Source organism: Dermacentor silvarum, chromosome 4 (genome assembly GCF_013339745.2).
Source record: "Dermacentor silvarum isolate Dsil-2018 chromosome 4, BIME_Dsil_1.4, whole genome shotgun sequence".
In the NCBI taxonomy this organism is placed as follows: Eukaryota; Metazoa; Arthropoda; class Arachnida; order Ixodida; family Ixodidae; genus Dermacentor; species Dermacentor silvarum.
Window position 1 is genome coordinate 206,493,174 of NC_051157.2, and position 25,331 is coordinate 206,518,504.

Below are 25,331 nucleotides of genomic sequence, written 5' to 3' on the forward strand. Positions count from 1 at the left end.
GCTCGCTTAAGGGCTGCAGAAGTAGGCGTCTCTGTTCTCCTTCACAATCACCATGTATGTAGAGCAAACGCGCCTTCTTCCAACGAGCGAGAGGCCGTGGGGGAGGGGGAGGGAAGGGAGGCGACGTTTAGCTGCGGCACGCAGTGCCTATTTATATCAGAGGCTCCGGCAACAGTCACCAACGCCGCACGCATTTTGAGCAAACGCGGGCAAAACGCCGATGGCGTCGACAACAGTTCTGCGTGTTGTTGCTACCAAAGCCGCTCACCTTACTTCGTATGACATTGCTGTGTTGCTATCGCATTCATTGCTTCGCCCTTAGGGCGAAACTGTGACATTTTATGTAGAGCAAACGCACCTTCTTCTGACGCACGAAAGGCCTTGGGGGGGAGGGGGAGGGAAGGGAGGCGACGTTTATTTAGCTGCGGCACCAAGTGCCTATTTATATCAGAGGCTCCGGCAACAGTTACCAACGCCGCACGCATTTTGTGCGAACGCGGGCAAAACGCCCACGGCGTCGACAACAGTTCTGCGCGTTGCCGGTGCTGCTGCATGCCCAAGTTTATAGAGCTGATAAAGCTACTATCATTACACCGTATAGCTCTCTGCAAATTTGCTATCGCAATTCATGCTTCGCCTTTCAGGTGAAACTGCGACAACTTTTTTAGTACAGCATGGCACCTGACCCGTCTCTCAGTATTGCCACACTAAAGGTGCGAGGCTTGGCGGCTAGCCGTAATCAAAGTCAAGTCCTACGGTTGGTCACTGACTACGACATCGACGTTTTAGCTGTCCAGGAGACCAAGGTAGACGGGGAGGAAGAGACCGGGAGCATGGTGCGGCGTTTCACGACTAGGTATTATGCAGTCGTGAGCCACGCGGTAGGGACGTCCGCTGGATGTGTCCTGTTGGTTAAGAAGTTACGAGACCTGGTTGTTCAAAGTGTGTTTTCATGTCAGTCGGGAAGGATTGTTATTTGCGATTTAGTTTTTTGTGAAGTTGAACTCCGAGTTATATGCATATATGCGCCAAATGGTGTAGAAGAACGTGCATTATTTTTTTCAAATCTTTTTCAGTATATTAGCAGTGAATAGTGCATGCTTTTGTTGGGGGATTTCAACTGTGTTTTGAGTGCTCGGGATAGATGCAATAATGGTGGTATCCGCGATAAAAGCTGTCATATATTGTCTAGGCTGATAAGCGAAAATGAACTAGACGATGTATGTGAATGTCTGGAGGGGGAGCGGGAAGTGATGTATACGCGATGTCAAGGCAGTAGCCATGCGCGGTTAGACCGCTTGCACATGTCACAGGACATGATTCCAAAGTGCCACAGTTATTCTGTTGCACCTGTGTCGTTCTAAGATTACTGCTTGGTGATGTGTACCATAGGAATGAAGAAGAAGAGTCAATCTTTTAACTGGGACCAATGGAAAATGAATGCCTTACTACTAAAAGACGCGCCATTTGTAGACGCAATTCATGAGGCCGTTATGGAAGTAAGCGATGAATGTATTGAAACAATAGCAGAGAAATGGGAATGGTTCAAACAGAAAGTAAAAATGAAAGCAATAGAAAGATCGAGCTGCTTAAAGTTTGAGAGAGAAATGAAAGAACGAGACTTACGAAAGATACTTAATCAGCTGATAGCGCTGGAGTGCGTAGAGCCAGGGGTGCATAAGCAAGATATGCGAACCATCAAAGTAAAAATCGAACAGTTGGACAAAGAACGCTATCAAGGTGCGATTGTGCGCGCAAGAGCACACGCATTAGTAGCGGGGGAGACGCCCACCAAAAGGGCGCTTGGACTTCAAAAAGCTCATGGTCGACGTAATCATGTCGATAAGATCTCGTGGAGTGGCACACTCGTCGACGATAATAAGAGCATAGGCCGAGCGTTTTTAGAGTATTACCAGTCACTGTTTGCATATCAAAAAGCCAATGTAGATGAGTTGAAAAGGGTCTTTCTCAGTCGCATGCCGCGATTGAGTGACGACACGAAGGACCTATTAGAAGGCAATATAAGAGAACACGAAGTCGAAAAAGCAATAAATGGTTTGAACAATGGCAAATCACCCGGACCTGACGGTCTGAGCGCGTGTTTTTATAAAGCCTTCAAGAAAGAACTAGTCGCCCCTGCTAACAGACCTGTTTAACGAAGCGTATGTGAACAAAGCTTTGCCGCCTTCTTTTGGTATAGCGCATACCATCTTGATACCTAAGAGTGACAAAGCGGAGAATCTTAGGCTCGTGACTTCTTATAGGCCGATATCTTTAACCAATGTCGACTATAAGATTTTCATGAAGGTTTTGGCAGCCAGACTTCAAAGCGACGTCAAAGAAATAGTTGCAGACCACCAAACGTGTGGGATCAAAGGGAGGTCAATTTTTTCGAATATTCACACGATGCGGTGCGTGCTCGAGTGCTGTGACATCACTTACGACGGCGTCGCAGTGCTCCAGCTTGACGTCGAGAAAGCGTTTGACTGTGTGTCTCATGATATTTTGTTTGCGATTCTGAAAGACGTTAATGTGGGTGCCATTATTATCACTGAGGGAGTGGCGCTGGCGTATCAGAACTGCACAACACGCTTAATTGTGAATAAATCATTGGGGGCCCCCATTAACGTCATGCGTTCTGTGCGTCAAGGCTGCCCCCTCAGTCCTCTTTTGTTTGCAGTTTACATTGAAACGATGTGTTTGGCGATAACTGAGAATGATGAAATACGTGGTTACAGCTTGGCAGCCACAGAAGTCAAGCTCCTTGCATATGCAGATGATATCGCCGTGTGTTGTGCAAACAGAGCAAGTGTAACGGAAACAATATGCGTTGTGAAACACTTTTGTGATGTGACGGGCAGTAAAGTGAACTGGGGTAAGTCCCTCGGATTGTGGCACGGAGAGTGGTCCTCGGCCCCGGACAATTTTGCGAATGTGAGCTGTGTGAAAACCCCTACCAAGTATCTCGGTGTTCCCTTGGACAGCTACAGACAGAGCGAGGAATACTGGACGAACCAAATAAAAGAAACAAGAGAAAAAGCAGACAGGTGGAAAGGCATCAACCTGTACATTTTCGCAAGGGCAACTGTATGTAATTTGTTTTATTGCGATAGCAATTATATGGACACTCAACAGCAGATTTCTACCGTCGCCGTCGCCGTCGCCGTGAGGTTCCGTATGACGTCATTTGGAGAGGAAATCGTCGCCGCGCGCCGAACGCTGTATGTGCGAGTGAAAGGGCGCGAGGGGCGCGTCTTTCACGGGGAGTGAACGCACGGCGGAGAACAAACGCGCGTTCTGCGCCGTGCTCGCTTAAGGGCTGCAGAAGTAGGCGTCTCTGTTCTCCTTCACAATCACCATGTATGTAGAGCAAACGCGCCTTCTTCCGACGAGCGAGAGGCCGTGGGGGAGGGGGAGGGAAGGTAGGCGACGTTTAGCTGCGGCACGCAGTGCCTATTAAAGACGATAGTCTTTCTTGGGGAACTTAAACGCTGAAAATTTGGTCTGTCTGTCTGTCTGTCTGTCTGTCTGTCTGTCTGTTTGTCTGTCTGTCACCCGATTCAACCACCCGGCCAAAGTTGGACCACTTCCTTACCGCCCACACTACTTAAAGTGGTACGGCTGTTCATACTTGTGAACGTTATCGATCACAAAGTAAATATTACGCATATCTGAGGCGCAACATCACTAGGTAAGTATTAGGAGGTGTGTTCCTTTAATAGAAAATACATAGATACGTAACTCTAAAGACCCTAGTTTCTTAAGCTGCGCTGAAAATGCCATGCTATGCGCACCAACGAACGACGTTCCCCGACTGCGCGCCGACGAGCGCCCTCTGCCATGGAGGAAGGAAACCCTCTGCACAAGCTCATGTTTCCTGATGTATTGCCAGATGGCGTCCATGTCTCACGCAGCGCCTCCTCAATTTTATCAATGCCAGCCAGATGCGGCCGATTCAACATAAAGGAAGCGCTGTCTGAGGCAGGGCAAAACATAAATGGCCGCTTGATGAAATAATGCGGTAAAATGAAATCTGTTCAAACAAACCTCCATTGCATTTATCATGCCAGGACGGAAATGGTACGAGAACAGCATCACGGGTGGGCGCGGATCAGACCAGCACTCTTGTAGCACGGCCGTTAGAAGACTATCGTCTTTCGACGACATTTGCAGCGAAGCACGCAGATACGCGGCAATTTTTTTATATCAGAGGCTCCGGCAACAGTCACCAACGCCGCACGCATTTTGAGCGAACGCGGGCAAAACGCCGATGGCGTCGACAACATTTCTGCGTGTTGCCGATGCTGCTGCATGTCCAAGTTTATACAGCTGATAACGCTAATATCATTACTCCGTATAGCTCTCTACAAGTTTGCTATCGCAATTGATGCTTCGCCTTTCAGGTGAAACTGCGACAACATTTTTCATTACGAAGTTGTGGTACGTCATGCAGACGTTGTTTTGTTCAAGGGTAAATGTGCAAAGGTTGCACAGAGTGTTCGCCGTTTTATTGCGATAGCAATTATATGGACACTGCAAAGCAGATTTCTGCCGTCGCCGTCGCCGTGAGGTTCCGTATGACGTCAATGGAGATGAAATCGTTGCCGCGCGCCGCCGAACGCTGTGTGTGCGAGTGAAAGGGCGCGAGGGACGCGCGCTTTCACGGGGAGTGAACGCTCGGCGGAGAACAAACGCGCGTTCTGCACCGTGCTCCCTTAAGGGCTGCAGAAGTAGGCGTCTCTTTCCTCCTTTACAATCACCATATATTTAGAGCAAACGCGCCTTCTTCCGACGCGCGAAAGGCCGAGGGGGGAGGACGAGGGAAGGGAGGCGACGTTTAGCTGCGGCACCAAGTGCCTATTTATATCAGAGGCTCCGGCAACAGTCACCAACGCCGCACGCATTTTGTGCGAACGCGGGCAAAACGCCGACGGCGTCGACAACAGTTCTGCGTGTTGCTGGTGCTGCTGCATGTCCAAGTTTATACAGCTGATAAAGCTACTATCATTACTCCGTATAGCTCTCTACAAATTTGCTATCGCAATTGATGCTTCGCCTTTCAGGTGAAACTGCGACAACTTTTTATCTCGGCACTCTAACTGGGAAAGATGTAGCCGAACAAATCTGTTCAGGCGGGTGAAGGAAGGTGGCCTGGGCTTGGCGCATCTTTTTGTACGACAGCTTGTCAATAGATTTTTCTTTTTTCGAGATGTGCGTGATCCTTTTCTGCGTACGGTATTACAGCTCAGATTAAGAGCTGCGCTGCCGGCACTGATTGTTAGTAACAACAGTATGCCAGGAACGATTCGCGGCTGTTTTAAAGAAGTAGTCGATAGTGTGCGCTTTCTTTCAGTGCGTTTTATTGCGATAGCAATTATATGGATACTCAAAAGAAGATTTCTGCCGTAGCCGTCGCCGTCGCCATGAGGTTCCGTATGACGTCAATGGAGATGAAATCGTCGCCGCGCGCCGCCGAACGCTGTGTGTGCGAGTGAAAGGGCGCGAGGGACGCGCGCTTTCACGGGGAGTGAACGCACGGCGGAGAACAAACGCACGTTCTGCGCCGTGCTCCCTTAAGGGCTGCAGAAGTAGGCGTCTCTTTCCTCCTTTACAATCACCATATATGTAGAGCAAACGCGACTTCTTCCGACGCGCGAGAGGCCGTGGGGTAGGGGGGGGGGGGAGGGAGGCGACGTTTAGCTGCGGCATCAAGTGCCTATTTATATCAGAGAGAGAGAGAGAGAGAGAGAGATAAATGAGATGCGAAAGGCAGGGAGGTTAACCGGAAGGTAAATATCCAGTTTGCTACCCTACACTGGGGAAGGGGTAAGGGGAGACAGAAAGATAAAGAAAAATGCACACACCTAGAGAGGTAGATAAAGAAAAGAAAAAAAACACACACACATACACGCACACACAAAGGAACTCAGAAGCGTCACAGTCGTTCAAACAGGTCGCTTGACCGGAGGAACTTCAGTAGCGCCCTCGTCGCCTTCTGCTGTGAAGACCGTATCAGTCGGCATTCTAAAATCGTCTGCTCTGAAAGCGGCCGGTCGTCGAGGCGTGCCAACTCCGTTACGAGCGACTGTCTCTGGGAGCTGTAGCGGGGACAATGACACAGGATATGTTGGAGTGTTTCCTCCAAGGGTTTGGCCAGCTGCCATTCGCCAAACACAATCCGGCGAATTGACTGGTCTACATTCGAAACCAGCATGGAAGAAGCTTGTCGCAACGGTCTCCCTTCTGGCCTTCAGCAAGCTATCAAGGAGGCAACGCAGAATGCGATGTGCACGCTGAAATGCAATCCAAGGTTCTCCGAATCCGACGTGGAGTTATAGCGACTCCGTGCGATTCGTCGGCGGGCCGAGCGAAGATACCGACGCACTAAGTCCATCCATGATCTCAGAATAGCCAGACGCACGCAAAAGAAAATCCAGCGCCGAATGGCCAAACTGGAATCTCAACGGTGGGCAAAATTTTGTGAATCCCTAGACCCCCGAAAATCTCTTTCTCACATATGGAGAACCGTGCGAGGCCTACGTACGTCTCCCGAACAACGCGTGCCATTCAAAGCCTTGGCACTTTTCCAACGTCGAGAGGACATCGAGGTAGCGGAAGATTTCTGCAGAAAGATTGCAGGTCAATCAACCTACACAGGCCCCCTTGGTACGGATAGCATTGAGCCGCATACACGGGACTCACGCATGGACTTGCCTTTCACCACCGAGGAGCTTGATGCGGCTCTTGCTTTGTGTAATCGGCCGTCGTCTCCTGGACCAGATGGCATATCGTACCGCATCTTGTGCCACCTGGGTGAGCGAGCGCGAAATGCCTTGCTGGATATATTCAATGAATCCTGGCAGGATGGAAACGTTCCTCAAGAATGGAAGACAAGCCGCCTGGTGCCACTCCTCAAACCTGGCAAGTCACCACTCGAGCTCGCGTCATACCGCCCAATCGCGCTGGCAAGTTGCGTAGGGAAGGTGATGGAACGCATGATCCTTGCCAGATTGGAGTGGTACCTGGAACGCTACCAAGTTTATCCAAATGCTATGGCCGGCTTTCGACGTCTCCGCTCCTCCATCGATAACGTCATCGATCTGGTCACTTACGTCCAACATCAAAAGAGATGTAAACGATTATCGGTCGCTATGTTTCTGGACGTAAAAGGAGCTTATGACAATGTTGCTCATGATGCCATACTTGATGCTCTGGAATCGGTTGGCCTTGGTGGCCGCGTGTACCGGTGGACCCGCAACTACTTACACATGAGGCCATTCTTTGTGCAGACCGAGTACGGTCCGACGTCTCAACACTGCACATACCGTGGTGTTCCTCAAGGTGGCGTTTTGAGTCCCACACTATTCAACCTTGTTCTTGTCGGTCTCGTGGAACGCATGCCAAATGCTGTCCATATATCAATGTATGCCGATGACATCTGCGTGTGGACATCAGGTGTAACACGTCCTCAGGTGCGCGCGAGACTTCAAAAATCTGCGACATCAATTTCGGCGTATCTCAGCGAACAAGGCCTCCAGATTTCACCTGAGAAATGTGCGCTGGTCGCGTTTACGCGGAAGTCAATGACGCCTTACGCCATATCCATCAATGGGCAAAACATCTGTTACACCAGGACGCATAGATTCTTAGGGGTGATCATTGATCGAGACCTCAACTGGAGCCCCCATGTGACCTACCTGAAGAAGCGCCTAATGGCCATTTCACACGTTTTCAAGTTTCTTGGAGGGAAAACGTGGGGAGCGTCAGTACACGCAATGTTACAACTATACAGGGCACTGTTTCTCGGATATCTGAGATACAGCTTACCTGTACTGAGCAATACCTGCAGAAGCAACATCCGCACAATCGAAAGTGCTCAGGCGCAGGCACTAAGGGTTTGTCTTGGATTGCCACGATGCACATCGACAACGGAAACAATTGCAATAGCTCAAGATTACCCAGTGACAACTCATATGACATTGGAAGTGCTCAGAGCACACATCAGGCACATTGCCCGCTCCCCTTTCCATCACCTCGCCACTCTGCCGAATGACCGACCCAATGCCTCCTTTTGCCAGGTGATATCGGCGTACCGTGACTGCCTCCCTCGAGATTATACGCCTGCCGAGAGACTGCTATCACCTCCTTGGTGTTTGGCTCGTCCACAAGTTCGACTCTCGGTACCAGGGATTCGAACAAAAGCAGGACTCTCGTCCCCAGCTCTCAAGCAGCTATCTCTCCTCATGCTGCACGAGACATACAAGGACCATTTTCACATTTACACTGATGGCTCGACAACTCTTGACGGATCTACAGGGGCTGCAATGTTCCCCGCAAAAGCTGTGACCCTTCAGTTTCAAACTTCTCACCGGACAACGTCGACTGCGGCGGAGCTTGCTGCACTTCGCTGCGCACTTCACATAATTCACGAAGACTTACCACGAAGATGGAGCATATTTACAGATTCAAAGGCCGCCCTGCATTGTCTGCTATCCGCTCTACGTCGTGGACAACAAGACCAACTTGTGCTGGAAATAAGGCAGCTTTGTCACCAACTGGCAGAAAAAGGACATGACATCACTTTTCAGTGGCTCCCAGGCCACTGCGGCATCATGGGCAACGAACAGGCCGATGAAGCTGCGAGGAGGGCTCACGAAAATGCTGTGAAGGAACCCATCCCGCTATCAAGAGCCGATGCAGTAACAAAGCTTCGCATAATCGCGCGTGATTCCACACGAGCCATGTGGAACACACCTGGTTTCCAACATACTCGACTGCACCGCCTGGACCCATCCCTCCGACTACGCATTCCATCTGGACTTCCTCGAATAGAGACAACTGCTCTCTGCCGACTGTGGCTTGGAGTATCCTTTACGAATGCTTTTGCTTGTCGCATCGGAATGGCCGACAGTGCTGCCTGTGATACTTGCGGCAGCGAGGAAAATTTATATCAGAGGCTCCGGCAACAGTCACCAACGCCGCACGCATTTTGAGCGAACGCGGGCAAAACGCCGACGGCGTCGACAACAGTTCTGCGTGTTGCCGGTGCTGCTGCATGTCCAAGTTTATACAGCTGATAAAGCTAATATCATTACTCCGTATAGCTCTCTACAAATTTGCTATCGCAATTGATGCTTCGCCTTTCAGGTGAAACTGCGACAACTTTTTTCTTTCGATTATTTATCCGGCGTGAAAAGAAAGACATTATATGAAGATGTGTGCGATATTGTATTTCCTGTGCCATTGTACAGAGCGATATACAGTGGAGGACCAGGACAGGATGTCCTTAAACGGGTGAAAAGAATGGAGGTGCCTACTGGGGCAAAAACATTCTTTTTTAGGCTACACACAGGAACACTGTCAGTGAAGACATTCATGGAAGAACGCGGCTTCCTTGTACCATGGGGCCCACTCTGCTTGATTTGCAAGCAACCTGAAACTGTAGATCATGTGTTCTTGCATTGCTGGGAAGGTGTATACTTCTCGGACGTCCTAAAACGGACAATCAAGAAGGAGTTTCCGTTGAATCCGCATGGGATCAGGTACTTACCGATTGAGAATGAGGACGGGGTTCCATACGACCTAATTGTGCTCAATGGCCTCCACTGTTGATGGCGGGCACGAATGGCTGGGTACCATTGCGACCCAGATGCTAGGCCTGCTAGTACTTATTTTCGAGAAAGTATGTCTCGTTTCATTGAAATTAAGAAAATAAAAGATTGTGTACCTGATTGGCTGTCGAGGATAGAACCTCTGACAGCTTTAAAAGAAGTTTAGTTTGACAACGCCAGTCCATGTTGGGCTGATGGCTTACGTGTTTTTCTGTATAATCTGTAGGTGTTATTATTGCGATAGCAATTATACGGACACTCAAAAGCAGATTTCTGCCGTCGGCGTCGCCGTCGCCGTGAGGTTCCGTATGGCGTCAATGGAGATGAAATCGTCGCCGCGCGTCGAACGCTGTATGTGCGAGTGAAAGGGCGCGAGGGGCGCGCGCTTTCACGGGGAGTGAACGCACGGCGGAGAACAAACGCGCGTTCTGCGCCCTGCTCGCTTAAGGGCTGCAGAAGTAGGCGTCTCTTTCCTCCTTTACAATCACCATATATGTAGAGCAAACGCGCCTTCTTCCGACGCGCGAGAAGCCGTGGGGGAGGGGGAGGGAAGGGAGGCGACGTTTAGCTGCGGCACCAAGTGCATATTTATATCAGAGGCTCCGGCAACAGTCACCAACGCCGCACGCATTTTGTGCGAACGCTGGCAAAACGCCGACGGCATCCACAACAGTTCTGCTTGTTGCCGGTGCGGCTGCATGTCCAAGTTTATACAGCTGATAAAGCTAATATCATTACTCCGTATAGCTCTCTACAAATTTGCTATCGCAATTGATGCTTCGCCTGTCAGGTGAATCTGCGACAACTTTTTTTTGTGATGTCTGTTTCTATACTGAGTATTCTGTACATTATCAAAGACCGGCAATAAAAAAAAAAGTAGCGTGGCCGAGCGGTCTAAGGCGCTGGTTTAAGGCACCAGTCTCCTCGGAGGCGTGGGTTCGAATCCCACCACTGCCATGTTGTGTGACTTTTTTTTGCGTGCGCTCTTCGGCAAAAAGCGCACGCGACCGTCACTCTGCAGGAGAACAGTGGTAGCGTGGCCGAGCGGTCTAAGGCACTGGTTTAAGGCACCAGTCTCCTCGGAGGCGTGGGTTCGAATCCCACCGCTGCCATATTGTGTCACTTTTTTTACGTGCGCTCTTCGGCAAAAAGCGCACGCGACCGTGACTCGGTAGGAGAACCTTGGTAGCTTGGCCGAGCGGTCTAAGGCGCTGGTTTAAGGCACCAGTCTCCTCGGAGGCGTGGGTTCGAATCCCACCGCTGCCATATTGTGTCACTTTTTTTACGTGCGCTCTTCGGCAAAAAGCGCACGCGACCGTGACTCGGCAGGAGAACAGTGGTAGCGTGGCCGAGCGGTCTAGGCGCTGGTTTAAGACACCAGTCTCCTCGGAGGCGTGGGCTCGAATCCCACCGCTGCCATATTGTGTCAATTTTTCTACGTGCGCTCTTCGGCAAAAAGCGCACGCGACCGTCACTCGGCAGGAGAACAGTGGTAGCGTGGCCGAGCGGTCTAAGGCGCTGGTTTAAGGCACCAGTCTCCTCGGAGGCGTGGTTTCGAATCCCACCGCTGCCATATTGTGTCAATTTTTCTACGTGCGCTCTTCGGCAAAAAGCGCACGCGACCGTCACTCGGCAGGAGAACAGTGGTAGCGTGGCCGAGCGGTCTAAGGCGCTGGTTTAAGGCACCAGTCTCCTCGGAGGCGTGGGCTCGAATCCCACCGCTGCCATATTGTGTCAATTTTTCTACGTGCGCTCTTCGGCAAAAAGCGCACGCGACCGTCACTCGGCAGGAGAACAGTGGTAGCGTGGCCGAGCGGTCTAAGGCGCTGGTTTAAGGCACCAGTCTCCTCGGAGGCGTGGTTTCGAATCCCACCGCTGCCATATTGTGTCACTTTTTTTACGTGCGCTCTTCGGCAAAAAGCGCACTTGACCGTCACTCGGCAGGAGAACAGTGGTAGCGTGGCCGAGCAGTCTAAGGCGCTGGTTTAAGGCACCAGTCTCCTCGGAGGCGTGGGTTCGAATCCCACCGCTGCCATGTTGTGTCACTTTTTTTACGTGCGCTCTTCGGCAAAAAGCGCACGCGACCGTGACTCGGCAGGAGAACAGTGGTAGCGTGGCCGAGGGATTCCACTTCCGGACACCGTAGCGAACGGTTACGGAATGTCTCGCTTCCAAGGGGCGGTTTCAGCGGCCCAGCAGGGCCGCGGTATCAGGCTTACGGAAACGTCTTCACAGGATTACCAACTTGTTTTGCCTCAGCTGCCATCAGGTACGACCGTGTGTAACACCGTGTTTTTGCATGGTGATTTGAAGGCCCGGCCTTATCGTGTTGAACATTTTCGCGATGCGCTTGACCGCTATAAGCTTATGACGGAGGTGGTAGCCCTCGGGGCCTATCAGATGAACCATGTTTGGGCCATAACATTCAAGGACGATGTCGGGAAAAGGAAGCTTTTGTCGGCGAAGGCGTTTAGCGTGAAGGAACATCGCTGTGTCGCGATTGATCCCTGCAACCAGGACATCAGAATGAAGCTTTACTGGCTGCTTCACACGACCCCCGACGAAGACGTCAGAGCAGCCCTGGCTCCATTCGGCACTGTGACCGAAATATCCAGGGAGAGGTGGCGAGTGCCCGGTTGCGGAGACAAAGGCTCTCACACGCGACTTGTATCCCTACGCTTAAAGGCTGGTATGACCATGGAAGACATCCCGCATCAGCTACGAGTATCAGAAGACCATGCACTCGTGATCGTGCCAGGCAGACCTCCGCTTTGCCTCCGGTGCCGCGGCACCGGCCATATACGGCGCGAGTGCCGTGTGCCACGTTGTGGGCTCTGTCGTCGTTTTGGCCACGACGAGACCCAATGCGTGCGAAGCTACGCTAACGTGACTGGGCCGGGCCGCAGTGACGCCATCGACGAGCACCTGATGGACCAGGCAGACGCGGAAGAGACTGCTGGAGGGGGTGGTGACCCACAAGGCAAGCAAGAGAAGCCAGTGGTCTCGGCTAGCGACAAGTGCCAACCTACCAAGGGCAGCAGTGAGGGTAGGGAAAGCGAAGCGCAAGGTGAACCGGCTGCGGAAAATGCGATGGTGTATGAAAGCGCAGACAATGCGGTGGATACCGAGGGCGTTCTACGACAGGGCAACCCTGGCGCGGCCGGACTCAATGAGTCTTGCGAGAAAAACAGACCACGCCATCGCAGGTTCAAAGAGGCCCCTGGAAGTCACCGACGTGGATGGCACGCTTGAGCAAGACGACGGTGGTAGCAACGAAGGGCCGCCCTCGAAGGCCTCCGTTTTCCGCCGGTCTACGCTTAAGCCTAGACCAAACGTTCCGACAGACAGGAGGCAGACGCCGGCAGTTCACCCAGACAAGCAGACGACGCCGACAGTACCCCCAGACGGACGGCAAACGCCGGCGGTTCCCTCGGACGGGCGGCAGACGCCGGCAGTTCCCTCGGACGGGCGGCAGACGCCGGCCGTTCCCCCAGATAAGCAGACAACGCCGACAGTTCCTCCGCAGTAGCGGGGTGCTGTTCTCGTAGAACGCTAAGTTGTGACTCGGGTTTTTGGAACGATCGAGGTCAATGATGTGTGCCGAAGAGCGAGACGTCGTGGCTTCGTCGCATGCGACGGAGCTTATAAGAGCGCAGAGAATATCTGTAAGTTACACTACCTTTGATTCCATAAAGTTATTGTGTTATCGCTTGCTCTTCTCTTTCCATGGCAAATAATCTTGGGCTAGCATTACGTATTGGCACGCTTAACGTACGCGGGTTAACGGCCAGACGGCGACAAGCCCAATTAAGTCGCCTGATGCTAGAAAATGACATAGACGTTCTTGCGGTTCAAGAAACTAAAATTGAAAGTGAAGAGCAAACGGACAAAATGGTCGATATTATTAAATTGCGTTATAGCATTTGTGTTTGCCATGCGGTAGGCAAGGCCGGTGGCTGTCTTTTATTTTTGCGTAATTCAATAGGCATTGTTGAACAAAGTGTAATGACGGCCCAAGATGGGCGATTGGTACTGTGCGACTTCTCTTTAAATGATGTTGGTTGGCGAATGATCTGTGTGTACGCTCCGAACAATGTTTGTGATAGGAAAATATTTTTTGACTATGTTGAGACGCTTCTGGAATGTGAAAGAAATGTCGTCGTCCTCGGAGACTTTAATTGTGTATGCATGTCCGAAGATAGGGTGCCGAATACTATAGTACGCGATAAAAGTGCACATCAACTCAACGCAATCATGGCAGGCTATGATTTAGTAGACGTGGGAAACGTTTTAAGCGGAAACAGTGTTCTTTTTACTCACTTTCAAGGTGAGAGTCACGCTCGACTAGACCGTCTATACGTATCAGCAAGCCTCGCGCGCACGGTCACTAGCTACACAGTAAAGCATGTGAGCTTCAGTGACCACAGCCTGGTAACCTGTACAGTGGGCGAGAAGCTTAAAGGGTCTAACTTTAACTGGGAACTGTGGAAAATGAATGACACAATCTTAAGTGATGAATGTTTCGTAAAAACTGTAAAGGAAAAAATTGATGGGATGCAAATGGATGTCACATCAAACTATGCTGAGCTATGGGAGCAGTTCAAAATTGATGTGAAAGTGAGTGCAATCGAGAGGGCTTGCGTGATACGTCATAAAGCAAAACAAAGAGAGAAAGAACTACAAAACATGCTGGATTACTTTCTAAATGCGGAGTGCACAGTGCCGGGATTTTTTTCTAAGCAGATACGAGAAATTAAATGCGAACTTGAAACGTTGGAGGCCGAAACTTATCAAGGGACTGCGATAAGAGCACGAGCCGATCGACTGTGGCTCGGAGAAACGCCAACTAAGCGGGCGCTCAGTGACGAAAAGAGTTACGCTTCTAAGAACATAATTAAAGAAATCTGGTTTAACGACGCAATGTCTAAAGACCAAGAAGTCATTGAGAAAGCTTTCGTTAAACACTACCGAGCTTTGCTGGGTAGGCAGGTGCCCGTTACGGTAGAGTTTGTTAACACTTTTCTAACGCTTCTGCCGAAACTAGAAGATGAAATTAAAGAGGGACTCGGGAGCCCTATCACGGCTAAAGAAATTAAAGAAGCCATTGAAGACTTGGGTAAAGGAAGAGTGCCTGGACCTGACGGCCTAGGAGCTTCATTCTATAAAACTTTCAAGGTGGAACTAGCTGAGTTACTTTACTGTGTTGTTGCGGAAGCTCATGAAACTAAGCACTTGCCGCCATCATTCAGGAAAAGTCACGTCGTACTTATACCGAAATCCAATGAAGCGGTAAAGCTGCAATTCGTTAATGGATACAGGCCTATAAGCCTCACGAACGTGGATTACAAGATCTACATGAAAGTCCTTGGAAAAAGACTGCAGACAGTTATCAAGTTAATAGTAGGTCCTCACCAAACATGTGGTATCAAAAAAAGGACAATAATGTCCGAATATTCACGTCGCTAGGAGTATATTGGAGTGTTGCGACGCAAACCTCGAACGTGTAGCAATGGTTCAATTAGACCTAGAAAAGCTTTCGACAGGGTTGCTCACAGCATACTCCTTGCAGTGTTAGAACACATCAATGTAGGAAAAGTGATTCAGGACGGAGTAGCCATGGCCTATCAGAAGTGTTCAGCTCACCTGGTAATCAACAAAAGAATTAGTGAAAATATACCAGTGTTATCCAGTGTGCGCCAGGGGTGCCCTTTGTCCCCTTTACTTTTTGCCATTTTTCTTGAACCTTTCTCTCTGAAAGTACGGGAAAACAAAAATATTCGCGGCTACCGTCTCTTAACGCAAGAGGTAAAAATATTAGCTTACGCAGATGACATCGCGCTTTTTTGCATTGATCAAGAGAGCATTCGGGAAGCAGTCAAAAATGCAAGAAGGTTTTGCGCTCTCACCGGGAGTGCCATAAGTTGGCAAAAAAGCTTAGGCTTTTGGCACGGTGAATGGGATAGCCGGCCTGCAATGGTCGAAACGATACCGTTCACTGATACGCCAGCCAGTTATCTTGGTGTTCCTTTAGAATACTATCGCGATACTACCACGCAATGGACCGAGCAAACCGAGCGGCTTAAAGCACAAACAACGAAGTGGGGTGGCAAGAATCTGTCAATATTCGCGAGAGCCACGGTGTGCAATGTGTTTCTTGTAGGCCAAAGTGTATTACATGTTACAAGTTTTATGTATGTCGCGAGTGTGTGTACAGAAGTTGCACAGGGTGTTTGCTTTGTTCGTGTGGGGGTCCGGATGGGAGCGCACGAGCCGTTTGAATCTGTTTCATTCAGTGCAGAAAGGAGGTTTGGGGTTATCGCATTTGTTTTTGAAACAGATAGTGTCGCGATTCATATTCTTGCGAGATGAAAGCAATTGTTTTTTGCGGTGCGTTATCCAGACGCGATTAGGTGACGCACTGCCAGAGTATGTAGTGACGTCATGTGCTAGAAGGAAAGTAGTTGTCCGAGGTTTTTTGTTCGAAGTGATAAGTGCTTTCCGTCTTTTAAAAGAGCACTTTTCTATGGAGTACCTTAGTACAGTCGCAGGAAAGCGATTATATAAGTATTTAATAAATATAATGTGTCCCGTGCCAATATACCGTGCAATATATGCACTGGGGCGAGAGCAGAACGTGTTGAAGCGTGTTAAAGGAATGCCAGTAAGACCAACGACAAAAACCTTTTTCTTTATGCTACACACTGGCACGCTTCCTGTCAAGCCATGGCTGCAGGAGAAAGGGATCTTTGTACCCTGGAGTGTTAATTGCCACATCTGCAAGAAACCGGAAACAATTGAGCACATTTTTCTGGAGTGCTGGGATTCAGTCTTCCTTTGGGATATTCTACAAAGGACCATTAAGAAAGAATTCCCATTAGCACCCTTTGGAATCCGGTTTTTACCTTTTGATGAGACAGAAGGCGTGCCATGTGACATGGTGATGTTGCTCTGCATGCACAGCGTGTGGAAAACACGAATGGCGGTGCGAAATGAAGATGTACGCGCAAAACGGGCAAGAGAATATTTTATAGAAAACATCTTGTTTATTCGCGAAGTCTATAAAGTACTCAGTGAACCACCTGAGTGGTTACCTACCTTTGAACAGCTTGCAGCCATTAAGCTGTTTTAAACATTTACTGACAAGGTACACTTGCACCTAGAACTGTACTGTCTTTTTCTGTTTTGAATTCGAGGCGGTGAATTCCTGTTCGTTGTACATATGTTGTTATGTAACAGGCAATAAAGAAAAAAAAATGAAAAAAAAGGTAGCGTAGCCGAGCGGTCTAAGGCGCTGGTTTAAGGCACCAGTCTCCTCGGAGGCGTGGGTTCGAATCCCACCGCTGCCATATTGTGTCACTTCTTTTACGTGCGCTCTTCGGCAAAAAGCGCACGCGACCGTGACTCGGCAGGAGAACAGTGGTAGCGTGGCCGAGCGGTCTAAGGCGCTGGTTTAAGGCACCAGTCTCCTCGGAGGCGTGGGCTCGAATCCCACCGCTGCCATATTGTGTCACTTTTAACACGAAAGTGTTTTATTCCGGGGTCCACCAAGACTTCACTGACGTATTTCCGTCACGGAAATACGTCATAGAACATAATACAAAGAAAGAAACCAGAAGAAAAAGTTCCACAAACATGCAAAATTTGGGAATCGAACCCACGACCTCTCGGTCCGCGACGATAGATCGCCGAGCGTTTAACCCATTGCGCCACAAACGCATTCGCAGAGAGCTACACAGACGCGCCTTATATATCTAACACTCCTCCGTGTACCCGCGCTCTTGCTCGGGGCGGTGCCGCCGCCTATGAGCAGAAAAGAGAAGTACTGCATTATGACACTAAAGCCCGGGATACATGGAGCGAACTTTCTCGACGAACTTCACGCGTCAAGTAACGACGCGGCGACACGACGCAGGATGTTTGCTGTGTTGCAATACATGCGGCGAACGCCGCCGCGCGTTGGCCGCCGTGTTGGCGGCGGTCCCGGCCGCCCGCTTCGAACTGAATTTGGCGTTGTCCTTGTAGAATTCACTTAGTTGGAAGCAAATGACTGCGTAAACGGCTTTCGCTTAGTCTCAGGCCGCTTCGACGACAGAGTATTATGGATAACCTTGAGTAGTTTTCGAGATCGCTTCTCGTTTCGAACGCGTCTAAGCCTAGCGAAAGAAATATCCGATGCCAACGCCATCTATCGGGGAAGTCGGGAGATAGGCATGACGACAGCATGTGGCCTCTGAGATCAGAAGATTTCTGTTGAAGGTTGTTGTAGAGAGCTTGCACTGCTTGTCTGTTTCCTCGCAGATCAGCGGATATGGGATGTACAAATACAACGCGATTCCTGAGAGATCATACTAGGAACTACTCAATCGGTGCAGAGACATGCAGACACGGCAACACCAACGCGATTGCAGACGACGCGAAAAGGCGCGCGCGCGCGAAACACCAGCATGCATTGCGACCGGAACTAGTGCCTCCTGAATCGCTGTCGTCCACCGCTGCGCGCTAGACGCTTCCGGCGGCGGCGTTCGCCCGACGAAAATGTTTGGACAGGCAGATCGGCTGCGGACGGCAAATTTCTTGACGCCGGCCGTCGGACGTTCGCCGCCCGACGAAGTTCTTCGCTCGGACGCCGGTTATTCGCTCCATGTATTCCGGCCTTAACGCGCACCGACAGTGAACGCTTCGGTGGTCTCAGTACTACGACGCCTCGATGCCAGCATTCGAAGGGACGCTGGCATCAAGAAGCACTACCAACGCCACCTAGGTGGCGTTCACCGTACTCAGCACAGCGGAGCGTGGCCTCCGCAATTAGCTCTGAAAATGTTTCTGAAGTTGATCGCGGAGGCTGCAATTACGACGCGCTGTACGCGCTGATTTGACTCGGTGACGATTCAGTTACGTGCTTTGTCTTGCGCGTTGTATTAGTGTGTCAGTTACGTGCTTCGTCTTTCGCGTTGTGCTAGCGTGTGCAGCGTAGTGCAGCTTCCATATGCACGACGGTTGCTCATGGTCATCGACGTTGGTAGTCGTGATGGAGGAGACGTGCCACCAGGCGTCAGCGTGGGTGCATCAACGCCTAAGGGCGCTTTAGCCACAAAACACCAATAGACATTATATATCAATGTGCAATAAACATTACACTACTTCTGTGAAGACACGTTTCACTTTCGTGTTCTATACCGATTCCTATATAAGAGGGATCAACCACATTTTTTTTTTCTACGTGCGCTCTTCGGCAAAAAGCGCACGCGACCGTCACTCGGCACGAGAACAGTGGTAGCGTGGCCGAGCGGTCTAAGGCGCTGGTTTAAGGCACCAGTCTCCTCGGAGGCGTGGGTTCGAATCCCACCGCTGCCATATTGTGTCACTTTTTTTACGTGCGCTCTTCGGCAAAAAGCGCACGCGACCGTCACTCTGCAGGAGAACAGTGGTAGTGTGGCCGAGCGGTCTAAGGCGCTGGTTTAAGGCACCAGTCTCCTCGGAGGCGTGGGTTCGAATCCCACCGCTGCCATATTGTGTCACTTTTTTTTACGTGCGCTCTTCGGCAAAAAGCGCACACGACTGTCACTCGGCAGGAGAACAGTGGTAGTGTTGCCGAGCGGTCTAAGGCGCTGGTTTAAGGCACCAGTCTCCTCGGAGGCGTGGGTTCGAATCCCACCGCTGCCATATTGTGTCACTTTTTTTTACGTGCGCTCTTCGGCAAAAAGCGCACACGACTTCACTCGGCAAACAGAGCGTGGCCGACGACTCAAGGAGAACGTGGTTTAAGCGGTCTACCAGGGCGTGGGTTCGAATCCCACCACTGCCATATTGTGTCGTAGTCACTCTGCGTGGTAGTGTGGCGACCCTCAAATCCCACCCCGCTGCAATATTGTGTTCACTTTTTTTTTACGTGCGCTCTTCGGCAAAAAGCCAACAGTCACTCGGCAGGAGAACAGTGGTAGTGTGGCCGAGCGATTCTGCGCCTTCATTGGTTGCTGTACTGGGTGGAAGACGAAGATGTAAAGACAGCGGCTGGCAGCCTTTGGCAAGGTCATTGTTTGGGCGGTCACCTTCTCGAAGTGACGCTCAACGAGAGTCGTCGACGATGGCGCGTCTGGGTGGAGGACGAAGACGTAAAGGCGTCGGAGATAAGGATTCAACGTCTCCACGAACTGTTCTTCTGAAACTGAAGAGCGGAATGAAAGTTGACGACCTTCCGCACCAAATCCGAGTTGCAGGTGAACTGGCCCTTGTCGTGGTGCCTGGACGGCCGATGCAGTGCCTACGATGCAAGGGTTTCGGGCATGTCCGTCGCGAGTGCAAGGTGCCGCGACGCTCGCGATGCCGTAATTTTGGCCACACTGAAGATCAGTGTGTACGCACGTACGCTACAGCCGTTGGGCCACCAGCAAGCGAAGTCACCGCAGAGATGAGGATGGATGCTGCTGAAGCCGAGGACGCCGCCAACGGGGCGGGTGACCAGGAGAGCGCCAACAATGCGGAGGCGACAACAAAAACAGAGGGAGGTACGGAAGAAGTACTTGCTACTCCTCAAAAGAAAGACGAGCCATCAGGTCCTCCTGAAGAACTGGAGAAAGGCAGTGAAAACTGCCTTGTATCCGATGATACCGCGTACGTGGCAGAAAGTGGTGACCCGGCCCCAGACAGCGACGCTATGGATGTGAGCGGCAACACTCCCTTCAAAAGGCCGCTAGACGCCACCGACGGCAAAGCAACTCTGAAGAATCACGCCGACGGGCCGCCTGCAAAGTCAACTATGATAAGAAGGAGCAGCTTCAAGCCCTGTCCAAACATATCTCGGGACAGGAAGGAGGGCGACAAGCCACCACCGACTACGGACCATGCCAGACCGCCGGACGGTCCCGGGGGCGTCTAGCCGCTGGCTAGACGTTGCGGTGAGCACGGTGCCTCCGGGCCTTTCTCTCTTTCCCGTAGTATAGCAATGGCAACCAACCCGACGCTTAGCATGGGCACGCTAAACGTGAGAGGTCTGGCCGCCAAGCGTAAACAAAGCCAAGTGTACCGGATGATGGTGGACCAAGACCTCGATGTTCTAGCCGTGCAGGAGACAAAAGTCGAAGGGGAGGAGGAGACCCGGGCATGGTGCTAAGGTTTACGCCTTCGTATTACGCGGTAGTGAGCCATGCCAAAGGAGCGTCAGCAGGTGTTATTTTATTTATTAAGAAGCTGCCCGGGCTATTCATCGAAAATTATTTTTCGTGCCTTCTGGCAGACTAGTGTACTGCGACTTTGCTGTTGGTGATGATTCTTGGCGGGTGATATGTATATATGCACCCAATATATGCGATGAACGCAAGAAGTTTTTTTCAGCGTTAAAGGCGCAGATATGCGCGCATAGAAAGGTCATTATTATGGGAGATTTTAATTGTGTACTCAGCTGATCGAGATAGAACAGGCAAGAGAACAAATGATAAAAGCTGTCATGTCCTCACTGAACTATTAGCCGAGTGTGACTTGGACGACGTGGCTGATTGCCTAGTCGGAACACGCCAGGTTCAATACACGCACTTCCAAGGCAATAGTCACGCTCGTCTTGACAGGATATACGTGACACTAGACTGTTATACCCATATGTCGAAGCTACGATGTCATACCTGTTTCATTCACCGACCACTGTTTGGTCAAGACATGCGTTGGACGCAAAGGAAAGGCAACACTTTCACGTGGGAAATGTGGAAAATGAATTCCGAAATTGTTAAAGGACGAGTCTTTTCTATGCAACGTACAAGAACACTTGAAGGAAGTAGAAAACAACAAAGTGGCGCAAATCACTGAAAAATGGGAAATTTTTAAACAACGAATTAAGTTAACCGCCATCGACCGATCCTGTAAAATAAAGTACGAAGAAAGAGCTAAAGAGAAAGAACTAAGGGCAGTGTTGGAAAAATTAACGGCCTTAGAGTGCAGCCAGCCGGGCGCATACAAGGACGATTTACGCAGCATCAAAGCGAAATTGGAGCTATGCGATGAAGAACGATATCGAGGAGCGATTATACGCGCAAGGGCAGAGGCATTGACAGCAGATGAAACGCCAACTAAACGCGCGCTAGGTCTGGAGAAGACGCATGCGCGGCGCAATCACATAGATACTATTGAAGTAGATAGTAATGAAATAACTGACGGTGAGGAGATAGCACAAGCGTTTTTCAAGCACTTCCAAGAACTTTTTGCATCGAGAACTGTTGACCGTAGACGCCTTTAGAGCTGCGTTTTTGGGGCGTATGCCGCAACTCAGCGACGAGACGAAGAACAGGCTCGAGGCACCGATATCAACTCATGAAGTTGAACAAGCAATTGAAGATTTAAAAGCCGGAAAATCACCCGGTCCGGATGGCCTTTGTGCCGATTTTTATAAACTGTTTAAATCAGATCTATCGCCTCTACTCGCTGACGTGTTTAACGAAGCGTATGAAGTAAACGCATTGCCACTTTCTTTCGGGCAAGCGCACACTGTACTAATCCCTAAGACTGACCAGCCTGCGAAACTGAAACATGTAACGTCGTACAGACCAATATCACTTACCAACAGTGATTACAAAATATTCATGAAGATAATCGCAGACAGGTTACAAACAGTAATGGAAACCATAGTAGGTCGGCACCAAACATGCGGAATCAAAGGACGAAGCATTAACACGAACGTACACATAATGAGATCGATTTTGGAATGTTGTGACGCCTTAAGGGCACGAGTTGCGATTCTTCAACTTGACTTGGAGAAAGCTTTTGACTGTGTTGCTCACAGTATTTTATTTGCCATTCTTAAGCATATAAATGTCGGGTCCATAATTACTGACGGGGTAGCCATGGCGTACCGGAACGGCACTACTAAGCTTATAATTAACAAGACATTGGGGGCCCCCATCAGCATTCAACGTTCCGTGCGTCAAGGCTGCCCAGCCAGCCCACTTTTGTTCTGTATTTATCTGGAGAGTTTGTGTTTGGCAGTCATTGAGAACAAATGTATTCATGGGTTTACGATGCAAGCGTCAGAAGTCAAACTCCTGGCCTATGCTGACGACGTAGCCGTGTGTTGCAAGGACAAGGAGAGCATATTACAGACGATAAATGTTGTGAAAAACTTCGGTGAAATCACAGGTAGTAGAGTAAACTGGAGCAAGTGCCTCGGTATTTGGCATGGAGAGTGGCCTGAGGCTCCTGCTTTATATGCGAATGTCAAGTGGTCAGCAACGCCAGTAAGGTACTTAGGCGCACCACTCGAAGCTTACAAACAGAGTGACGAGTACTGGCAGGACCAGCTTAAAAGTGCTAAAGAGAAGGCTGAGGCGTGGAAGGCCAAATACCTTTCAGTATTTGCCAGGGCTACTGTATGCAACTTGTTTTTCGTCGCTAAGCTATGGTATGTCATGCAATTCATTTTCTGTAACAGGGTCAATGTGCAGAAATTCCACAGAGTTTTTGCCGTGTTTGTGTGGGGTTCCGGATGGGAGAGATGTTGTCGCAATAATTTGTTCAGACGGGTGAAAGATGGAGGATTAGGGCTGGCCCACCTGTTTGTTAGGCAACTTGTTGGACGTTTTATTTTCTTTCGGAACAACGATGATCCTTTTTTGCAAACAGTCTGTAGAGTTAGACTCGCGCACTTGTTGCCAGAGTTGATTGTATGCTCCCAAGGTGTGCCAGCAGCAGTGTTTGGTTTTTACAGGGAAATTGTATTCAGTGTTCGTTTCCTTGCTGTACGGTATTCGAAAGAATATTTGTTTAATGTCTCAAGGAAAAAGCTGCGCAACGATATAATGGACAGCCTTTTTCCCCCGCCTCTGTACAGAACCATATACAGTCGAGGCCCAGGCCAGAATGTTTTTAAACGCGTCAAACGAATGCAGGTACCGCCAGGTATGAAAAGTTTCTTTTTCAAACTACACACAGGTACACTTTCAGTTGCAACGTTCCTAGAAGAAAGAGGCTTTTACATGCCCTGGGGCTCACAGTGTATAATTTGCAAACAACCTGAAACCATAGACCATGTTTTTTTACACTGCTGGGAAGGAGTATACTTATGGGATGTTTTACAGCGCACAATAAAGAAAGAATTTCCTCTTGACCCACATGGCATCAGATTTTTGCCGATAGACGACGATGACGGAACACCGTTTGATCAGATTATGCTGACTGGCCTCTACTGTATATGGCGCTCCCGCATGGCAGGCTTCTATTGCGATCCCGATAGAAGACCAGCCCGTGTGTATTTTCGGGAACAAATAAGACGTTTTCTTGATGTGGTTGCAACACAAGAGTGTCCCCCACCTTGGATGGCCAGGATGGAACCCCTGGCCAATCTTAAGGAATTCTGAACAAAGCCTGTTACAATATGACAGGCTGCATGTGCTTATTATTTATACTTAACAGATGTGAAGTCCATCTGTGTTTGTACATATCTTAGTTATGTTGGTATTCTTATGTACCGCTGCTTACCGGTAATAAAGAAAAAAAAAAGTCAGGATGGCCGAGCGGTCCAAGGCGCTGCGTTCAGGTCGCAGTCCGGTCTTCCGGGCGTGGGTTCGAATCCCACTTCTGACAAGGGTTCTTTTTTTCACTGTCATGGAAAGTAAAAAGAAAAGCGTAGATAGCGCGGCACCTCTTTCTTTTCCTCTTTTGTGAATAAACAACGCTAAATTACGATTGGCTCTGTACCACTTTCATCTGTTGCCGTGTCCCGTCAGGATGGCCGAGCGGTCCAAGGCGCTGCGTTCAGGTCGCAGTGCGGTCTTCCGGGCGTGGGTTCGAATCCCACTTCTGACAAGGGTTCTTTTTTTTCACTGTCATGGAAAGTAAAAAGAAAAGCGTAGATAGCGCGGCACCTCTTTCTTTTCCTCTTTTGTGAATAAACAACGCTAAATTACGATTGACTCTCTGCCACTTTCATCTGTTGCCGTGTCCCGTCAGGATGGCCGAGCGGTCCAAGGCGCTGCGTTCAGGTCGCAGTCCGGTCTTCCGGGCGTGGGCTTCGAATCCCACTTCTGACAAGGGTTCTTTTTTTTCACTGTCATGGAAAGTAAAAAGAAAAGCGTAGATAGCGCGGCACCTCTTTCTTTTCCTCTTTTGTGAATAAACAACGCTAAATTACGATTGACTCTCTGCCACTTTCATCTGTTGCCGTGTCCCGTCAGGATGGCCGAGCGGTCCAAGGCGCTGCGTTCAGGTCGCAGTCCGGTCTTCCGGGCGTGGATTCGAATCCCACTTCTGACAAGGGTTCTTTTTTTCACTGTCATCGAATGTAAAAAGAAAAGCGTAGATAGCGCGGCACCTCTTTCTTTTCCTCTTTAGTGAATAAACAACGCTAAATTACGATTGACTCTCTGCCACTTTCATCTGTTGCCGTGTCCCGTCAGGATGGCCGAGCGGTCCAAGGCGCTGCGTTCAGGTCGCAGTCCGGTCTTCCGGGCGTGGGTTCGAATCCCACTTCTGACAAGGGTTCTTTTTTTTCACTGTCATGGAAAGTAAAAAGAAAAGCGTAGATAGCGCTGCACCTCTTTCTTTTCCTCTTTTGTAAATAAACAACGCTAAATTACGATTGGCTTTGTACCACTTTCATCTGTTATCGTGTCCCGTCAGGATGGCCGAGCGGTCTAAGTCGCTGCGTTCAGGTCGCAGTCCGGTCTTCCGGGCGTGGGTTCAAATCCCACTTCTGACATGGCTTCTTTTTTCACTGTCATGGAAAGTAAAAAGAAAAGCGTA

The 25,331-nt window shown here is 49.9% G+C and overlaps 1 protein-coding gene and 19 non-coding genes across 20 annotated transcripts; all 20 read left to right on the forward strand.

Moving 5' to 3' along the window:
• Window positions 1-10,486: 10,486 nt before the first annotated feature.
• Window positions 10,487-10,568, forward strand: Trnal-aag (transfer RNA leucine (anticodon AAG)). The gene has a single exon. It is a non-coding gene; the product is annotated as a tRNA-Leu (tRNA).
• A 73-nt stretch (window positions 10,569-10,641) lies between these two features.
• Trnal-aag (transfer RNA leucine (anticodon AAG)) lies at window positions 10,642-10,723 on the forward strand. Its single transcript has one exon. It is a non-coding gene; the product is annotated as a tRNA-Leu (tRNA).
• Window positions 10,724-10,795: 72 nt separating this feature from the next.
• Trnal-aag (transfer RNA leucine (anticodon AAG)) lies at window positions 10,796-10,877 on the forward strand. Its single transcript has one exon. It is a non-coding gene; the product is annotated as a tRNA-Leu (tRNA).
• Window positions 10,878-10,949: 72 nt separating this feature from the next.
• Window positions 10,950-11,030, forward strand: Trnal-aag (transfer RNA leucine (anticodon AAG)). Its single transcript has one exon. It is a non-coding gene; the product is annotated as a tRNA-Leu (tRNA).
• A 72-nt stretch (window positions 11,031-11,102) lies between these two features.
• On the forward strand, window positions 11,103-11,184 carry Trnal-aag (transfer RNA leucine (anticodon AAG)). Its single transcript has one exon. It is a non-coding gene; the product is annotated as a tRNA-Leu (tRNA).
• Window positions 11,185-11,256: 72 nt separating this feature from the next.
• Trnal-aag (transfer RNA leucine (anticodon AAG)) lies at window positions 11,257-11,338 on the forward strand. Its single transcript has one exon. It is a non-coding gene; the product is annotated as a tRNA-Leu (tRNA).
• A 72-nt stretch (window positions 11,339-11,410) lies between these two features.
• Window positions 11,411-11,492, forward strand: Trnal-aag (transfer RNA leucine (anticodon AAG)). Its single transcript has one exon. It is a non-coding gene; the product is annotated as a tRNA-Leu (tRNA).
• A 72-nt stretch (window positions 11,493-11,564) lies between these two features.
• On the forward strand, window positions 11,565-11,646 carry Trnal-aag (transfer RNA leucine (anticodon AAG)). The gene has a single exon. It is a non-coding gene; the product is annotated as a tRNA-Leu (tRNA).
• Window positions 11,647-11,771: 125 nt separating this feature from the next.
• Window positions 11,772-13,140, forward strand: LOC119449205 (uncharacterized). The gene is made up of 2 exons (XM_037712385.1): window positions 11,772-12,657; window positions 12,818-13,140. Exons 1-2 carry the CDS (start codon window positions 11,772-11,774, stop codon window positions 13,138-13,140), a joined length of 1,209 nt encoding a protein of 402 aa, XP_037568313.1.
• A 3,735-nt stretch (window positions 13,141-16,875) lies between these two features.
• Trnal-aag (transfer RNA leucine (anticodon AAG)) lies at window positions 16,876-16,957 on the forward strand. The gene has a single exon. It is a non-coding gene; the product is annotated as a tRNA-Leu (tRNA).
• A 72-nt stretch (window positions 16,958-17,029) lies between these two features.
• Window positions 17,030-17,111, forward strand: Trnal-aag (transfer RNA leucine (anticodon AAG)). The gene has a single exon. It is a non-coding gene; the product is annotated as a tRNA-Leu (tRNA).
• Window positions 17,112-18,883: 1,772 nt separating this feature from the next.
• Window positions 18,884-18,965, forward strand: Trnal-aag (transfer RNA leucine (anticodon AAG)). The gene has a single exon. It is a non-coding gene; the product is annotated as a tRNA-Leu (tRNA).
• A 72-nt stretch (window positions 18,966-19,037) lies between these two features.
• Window positions 19,038-19,119, forward strand: Trnal-aag (transfer RNA leucine (anticodon AAG)). The gene has a single exon. It is a non-coding gene; the product is annotated as a tRNA-Leu (tRNA).
• A 73-nt stretch (window positions 19,120-19,192) lies between these two features.
• On the forward strand, window positions 19,193-19,274 carry Trnal-aag (transfer RNA leucine (anticodon AAG)). Its single transcript has one exon. It is a non-coding gene; the product is annotated as a tRNA-Leu (tRNA).
• A 4,815-nt stretch (window positions 19,275-24,089) lies between these two features.
• Window positions 24,090-24,173, forward strand: Trnal-cag (transfer RNA leucine (anticodon CAG)). Its single transcript has one exon. It is a non-coding gene; the product is annotated as a tRNA-Leu (tRNA).
• A 138-nt stretch (window positions 24,174-24,311) lies between these two features.
• On the forward strand, window positions 24,312-24,395 carry Trnal-cag (transfer RNA leucine (anticodon CAG)). Its single transcript has one exon. It is a non-coding gene; the product is annotated as a tRNA-Leu (tRNA).
• Window positions 24,396-24,534: 139 nt separating this feature from the next.
• Trnal-cag (transfer RNA leucine (anticodon CAG)) lies at window positions 24,535-24,619 on the forward strand. The gene has a single exon. It is a non-coding gene; the product is annotated as a tRNA-Leu (tRNA).
• A 139-nt stretch (window positions 24,620-24,758) lies between these two features.
• On the forward strand, window positions 24,759-24,842 carry Trnal-cag (transfer RNA leucine (anticodon CAG)). Its single transcript has one exon. It is a non-coding gene; the product is annotated as a tRNA-Leu (tRNA).
• A 138-nt stretch (window positions 24,843-24,980) lies between these two features.
• Window positions 24,981-25,064, forward strand: Trnal-cag (transfer RNA leucine (anticodon CAG)). Its single transcript has one exon. It is a non-coding gene; the product is annotated as a tRNA-Leu (tRNA).
• Window positions 25,065-25,203: 139 nt separating this feature from the next.
• Window positions 25,204-25,287, forward strand: Trnal-cag (transfer RNA leucine (anticodon CAG)). The gene has a single exon. It is a non-coding gene; the product is annotated as a tRNA-Leu (tRNA).
• Window positions 25,288-25,331: the final 44 nt, after the last annotated feature.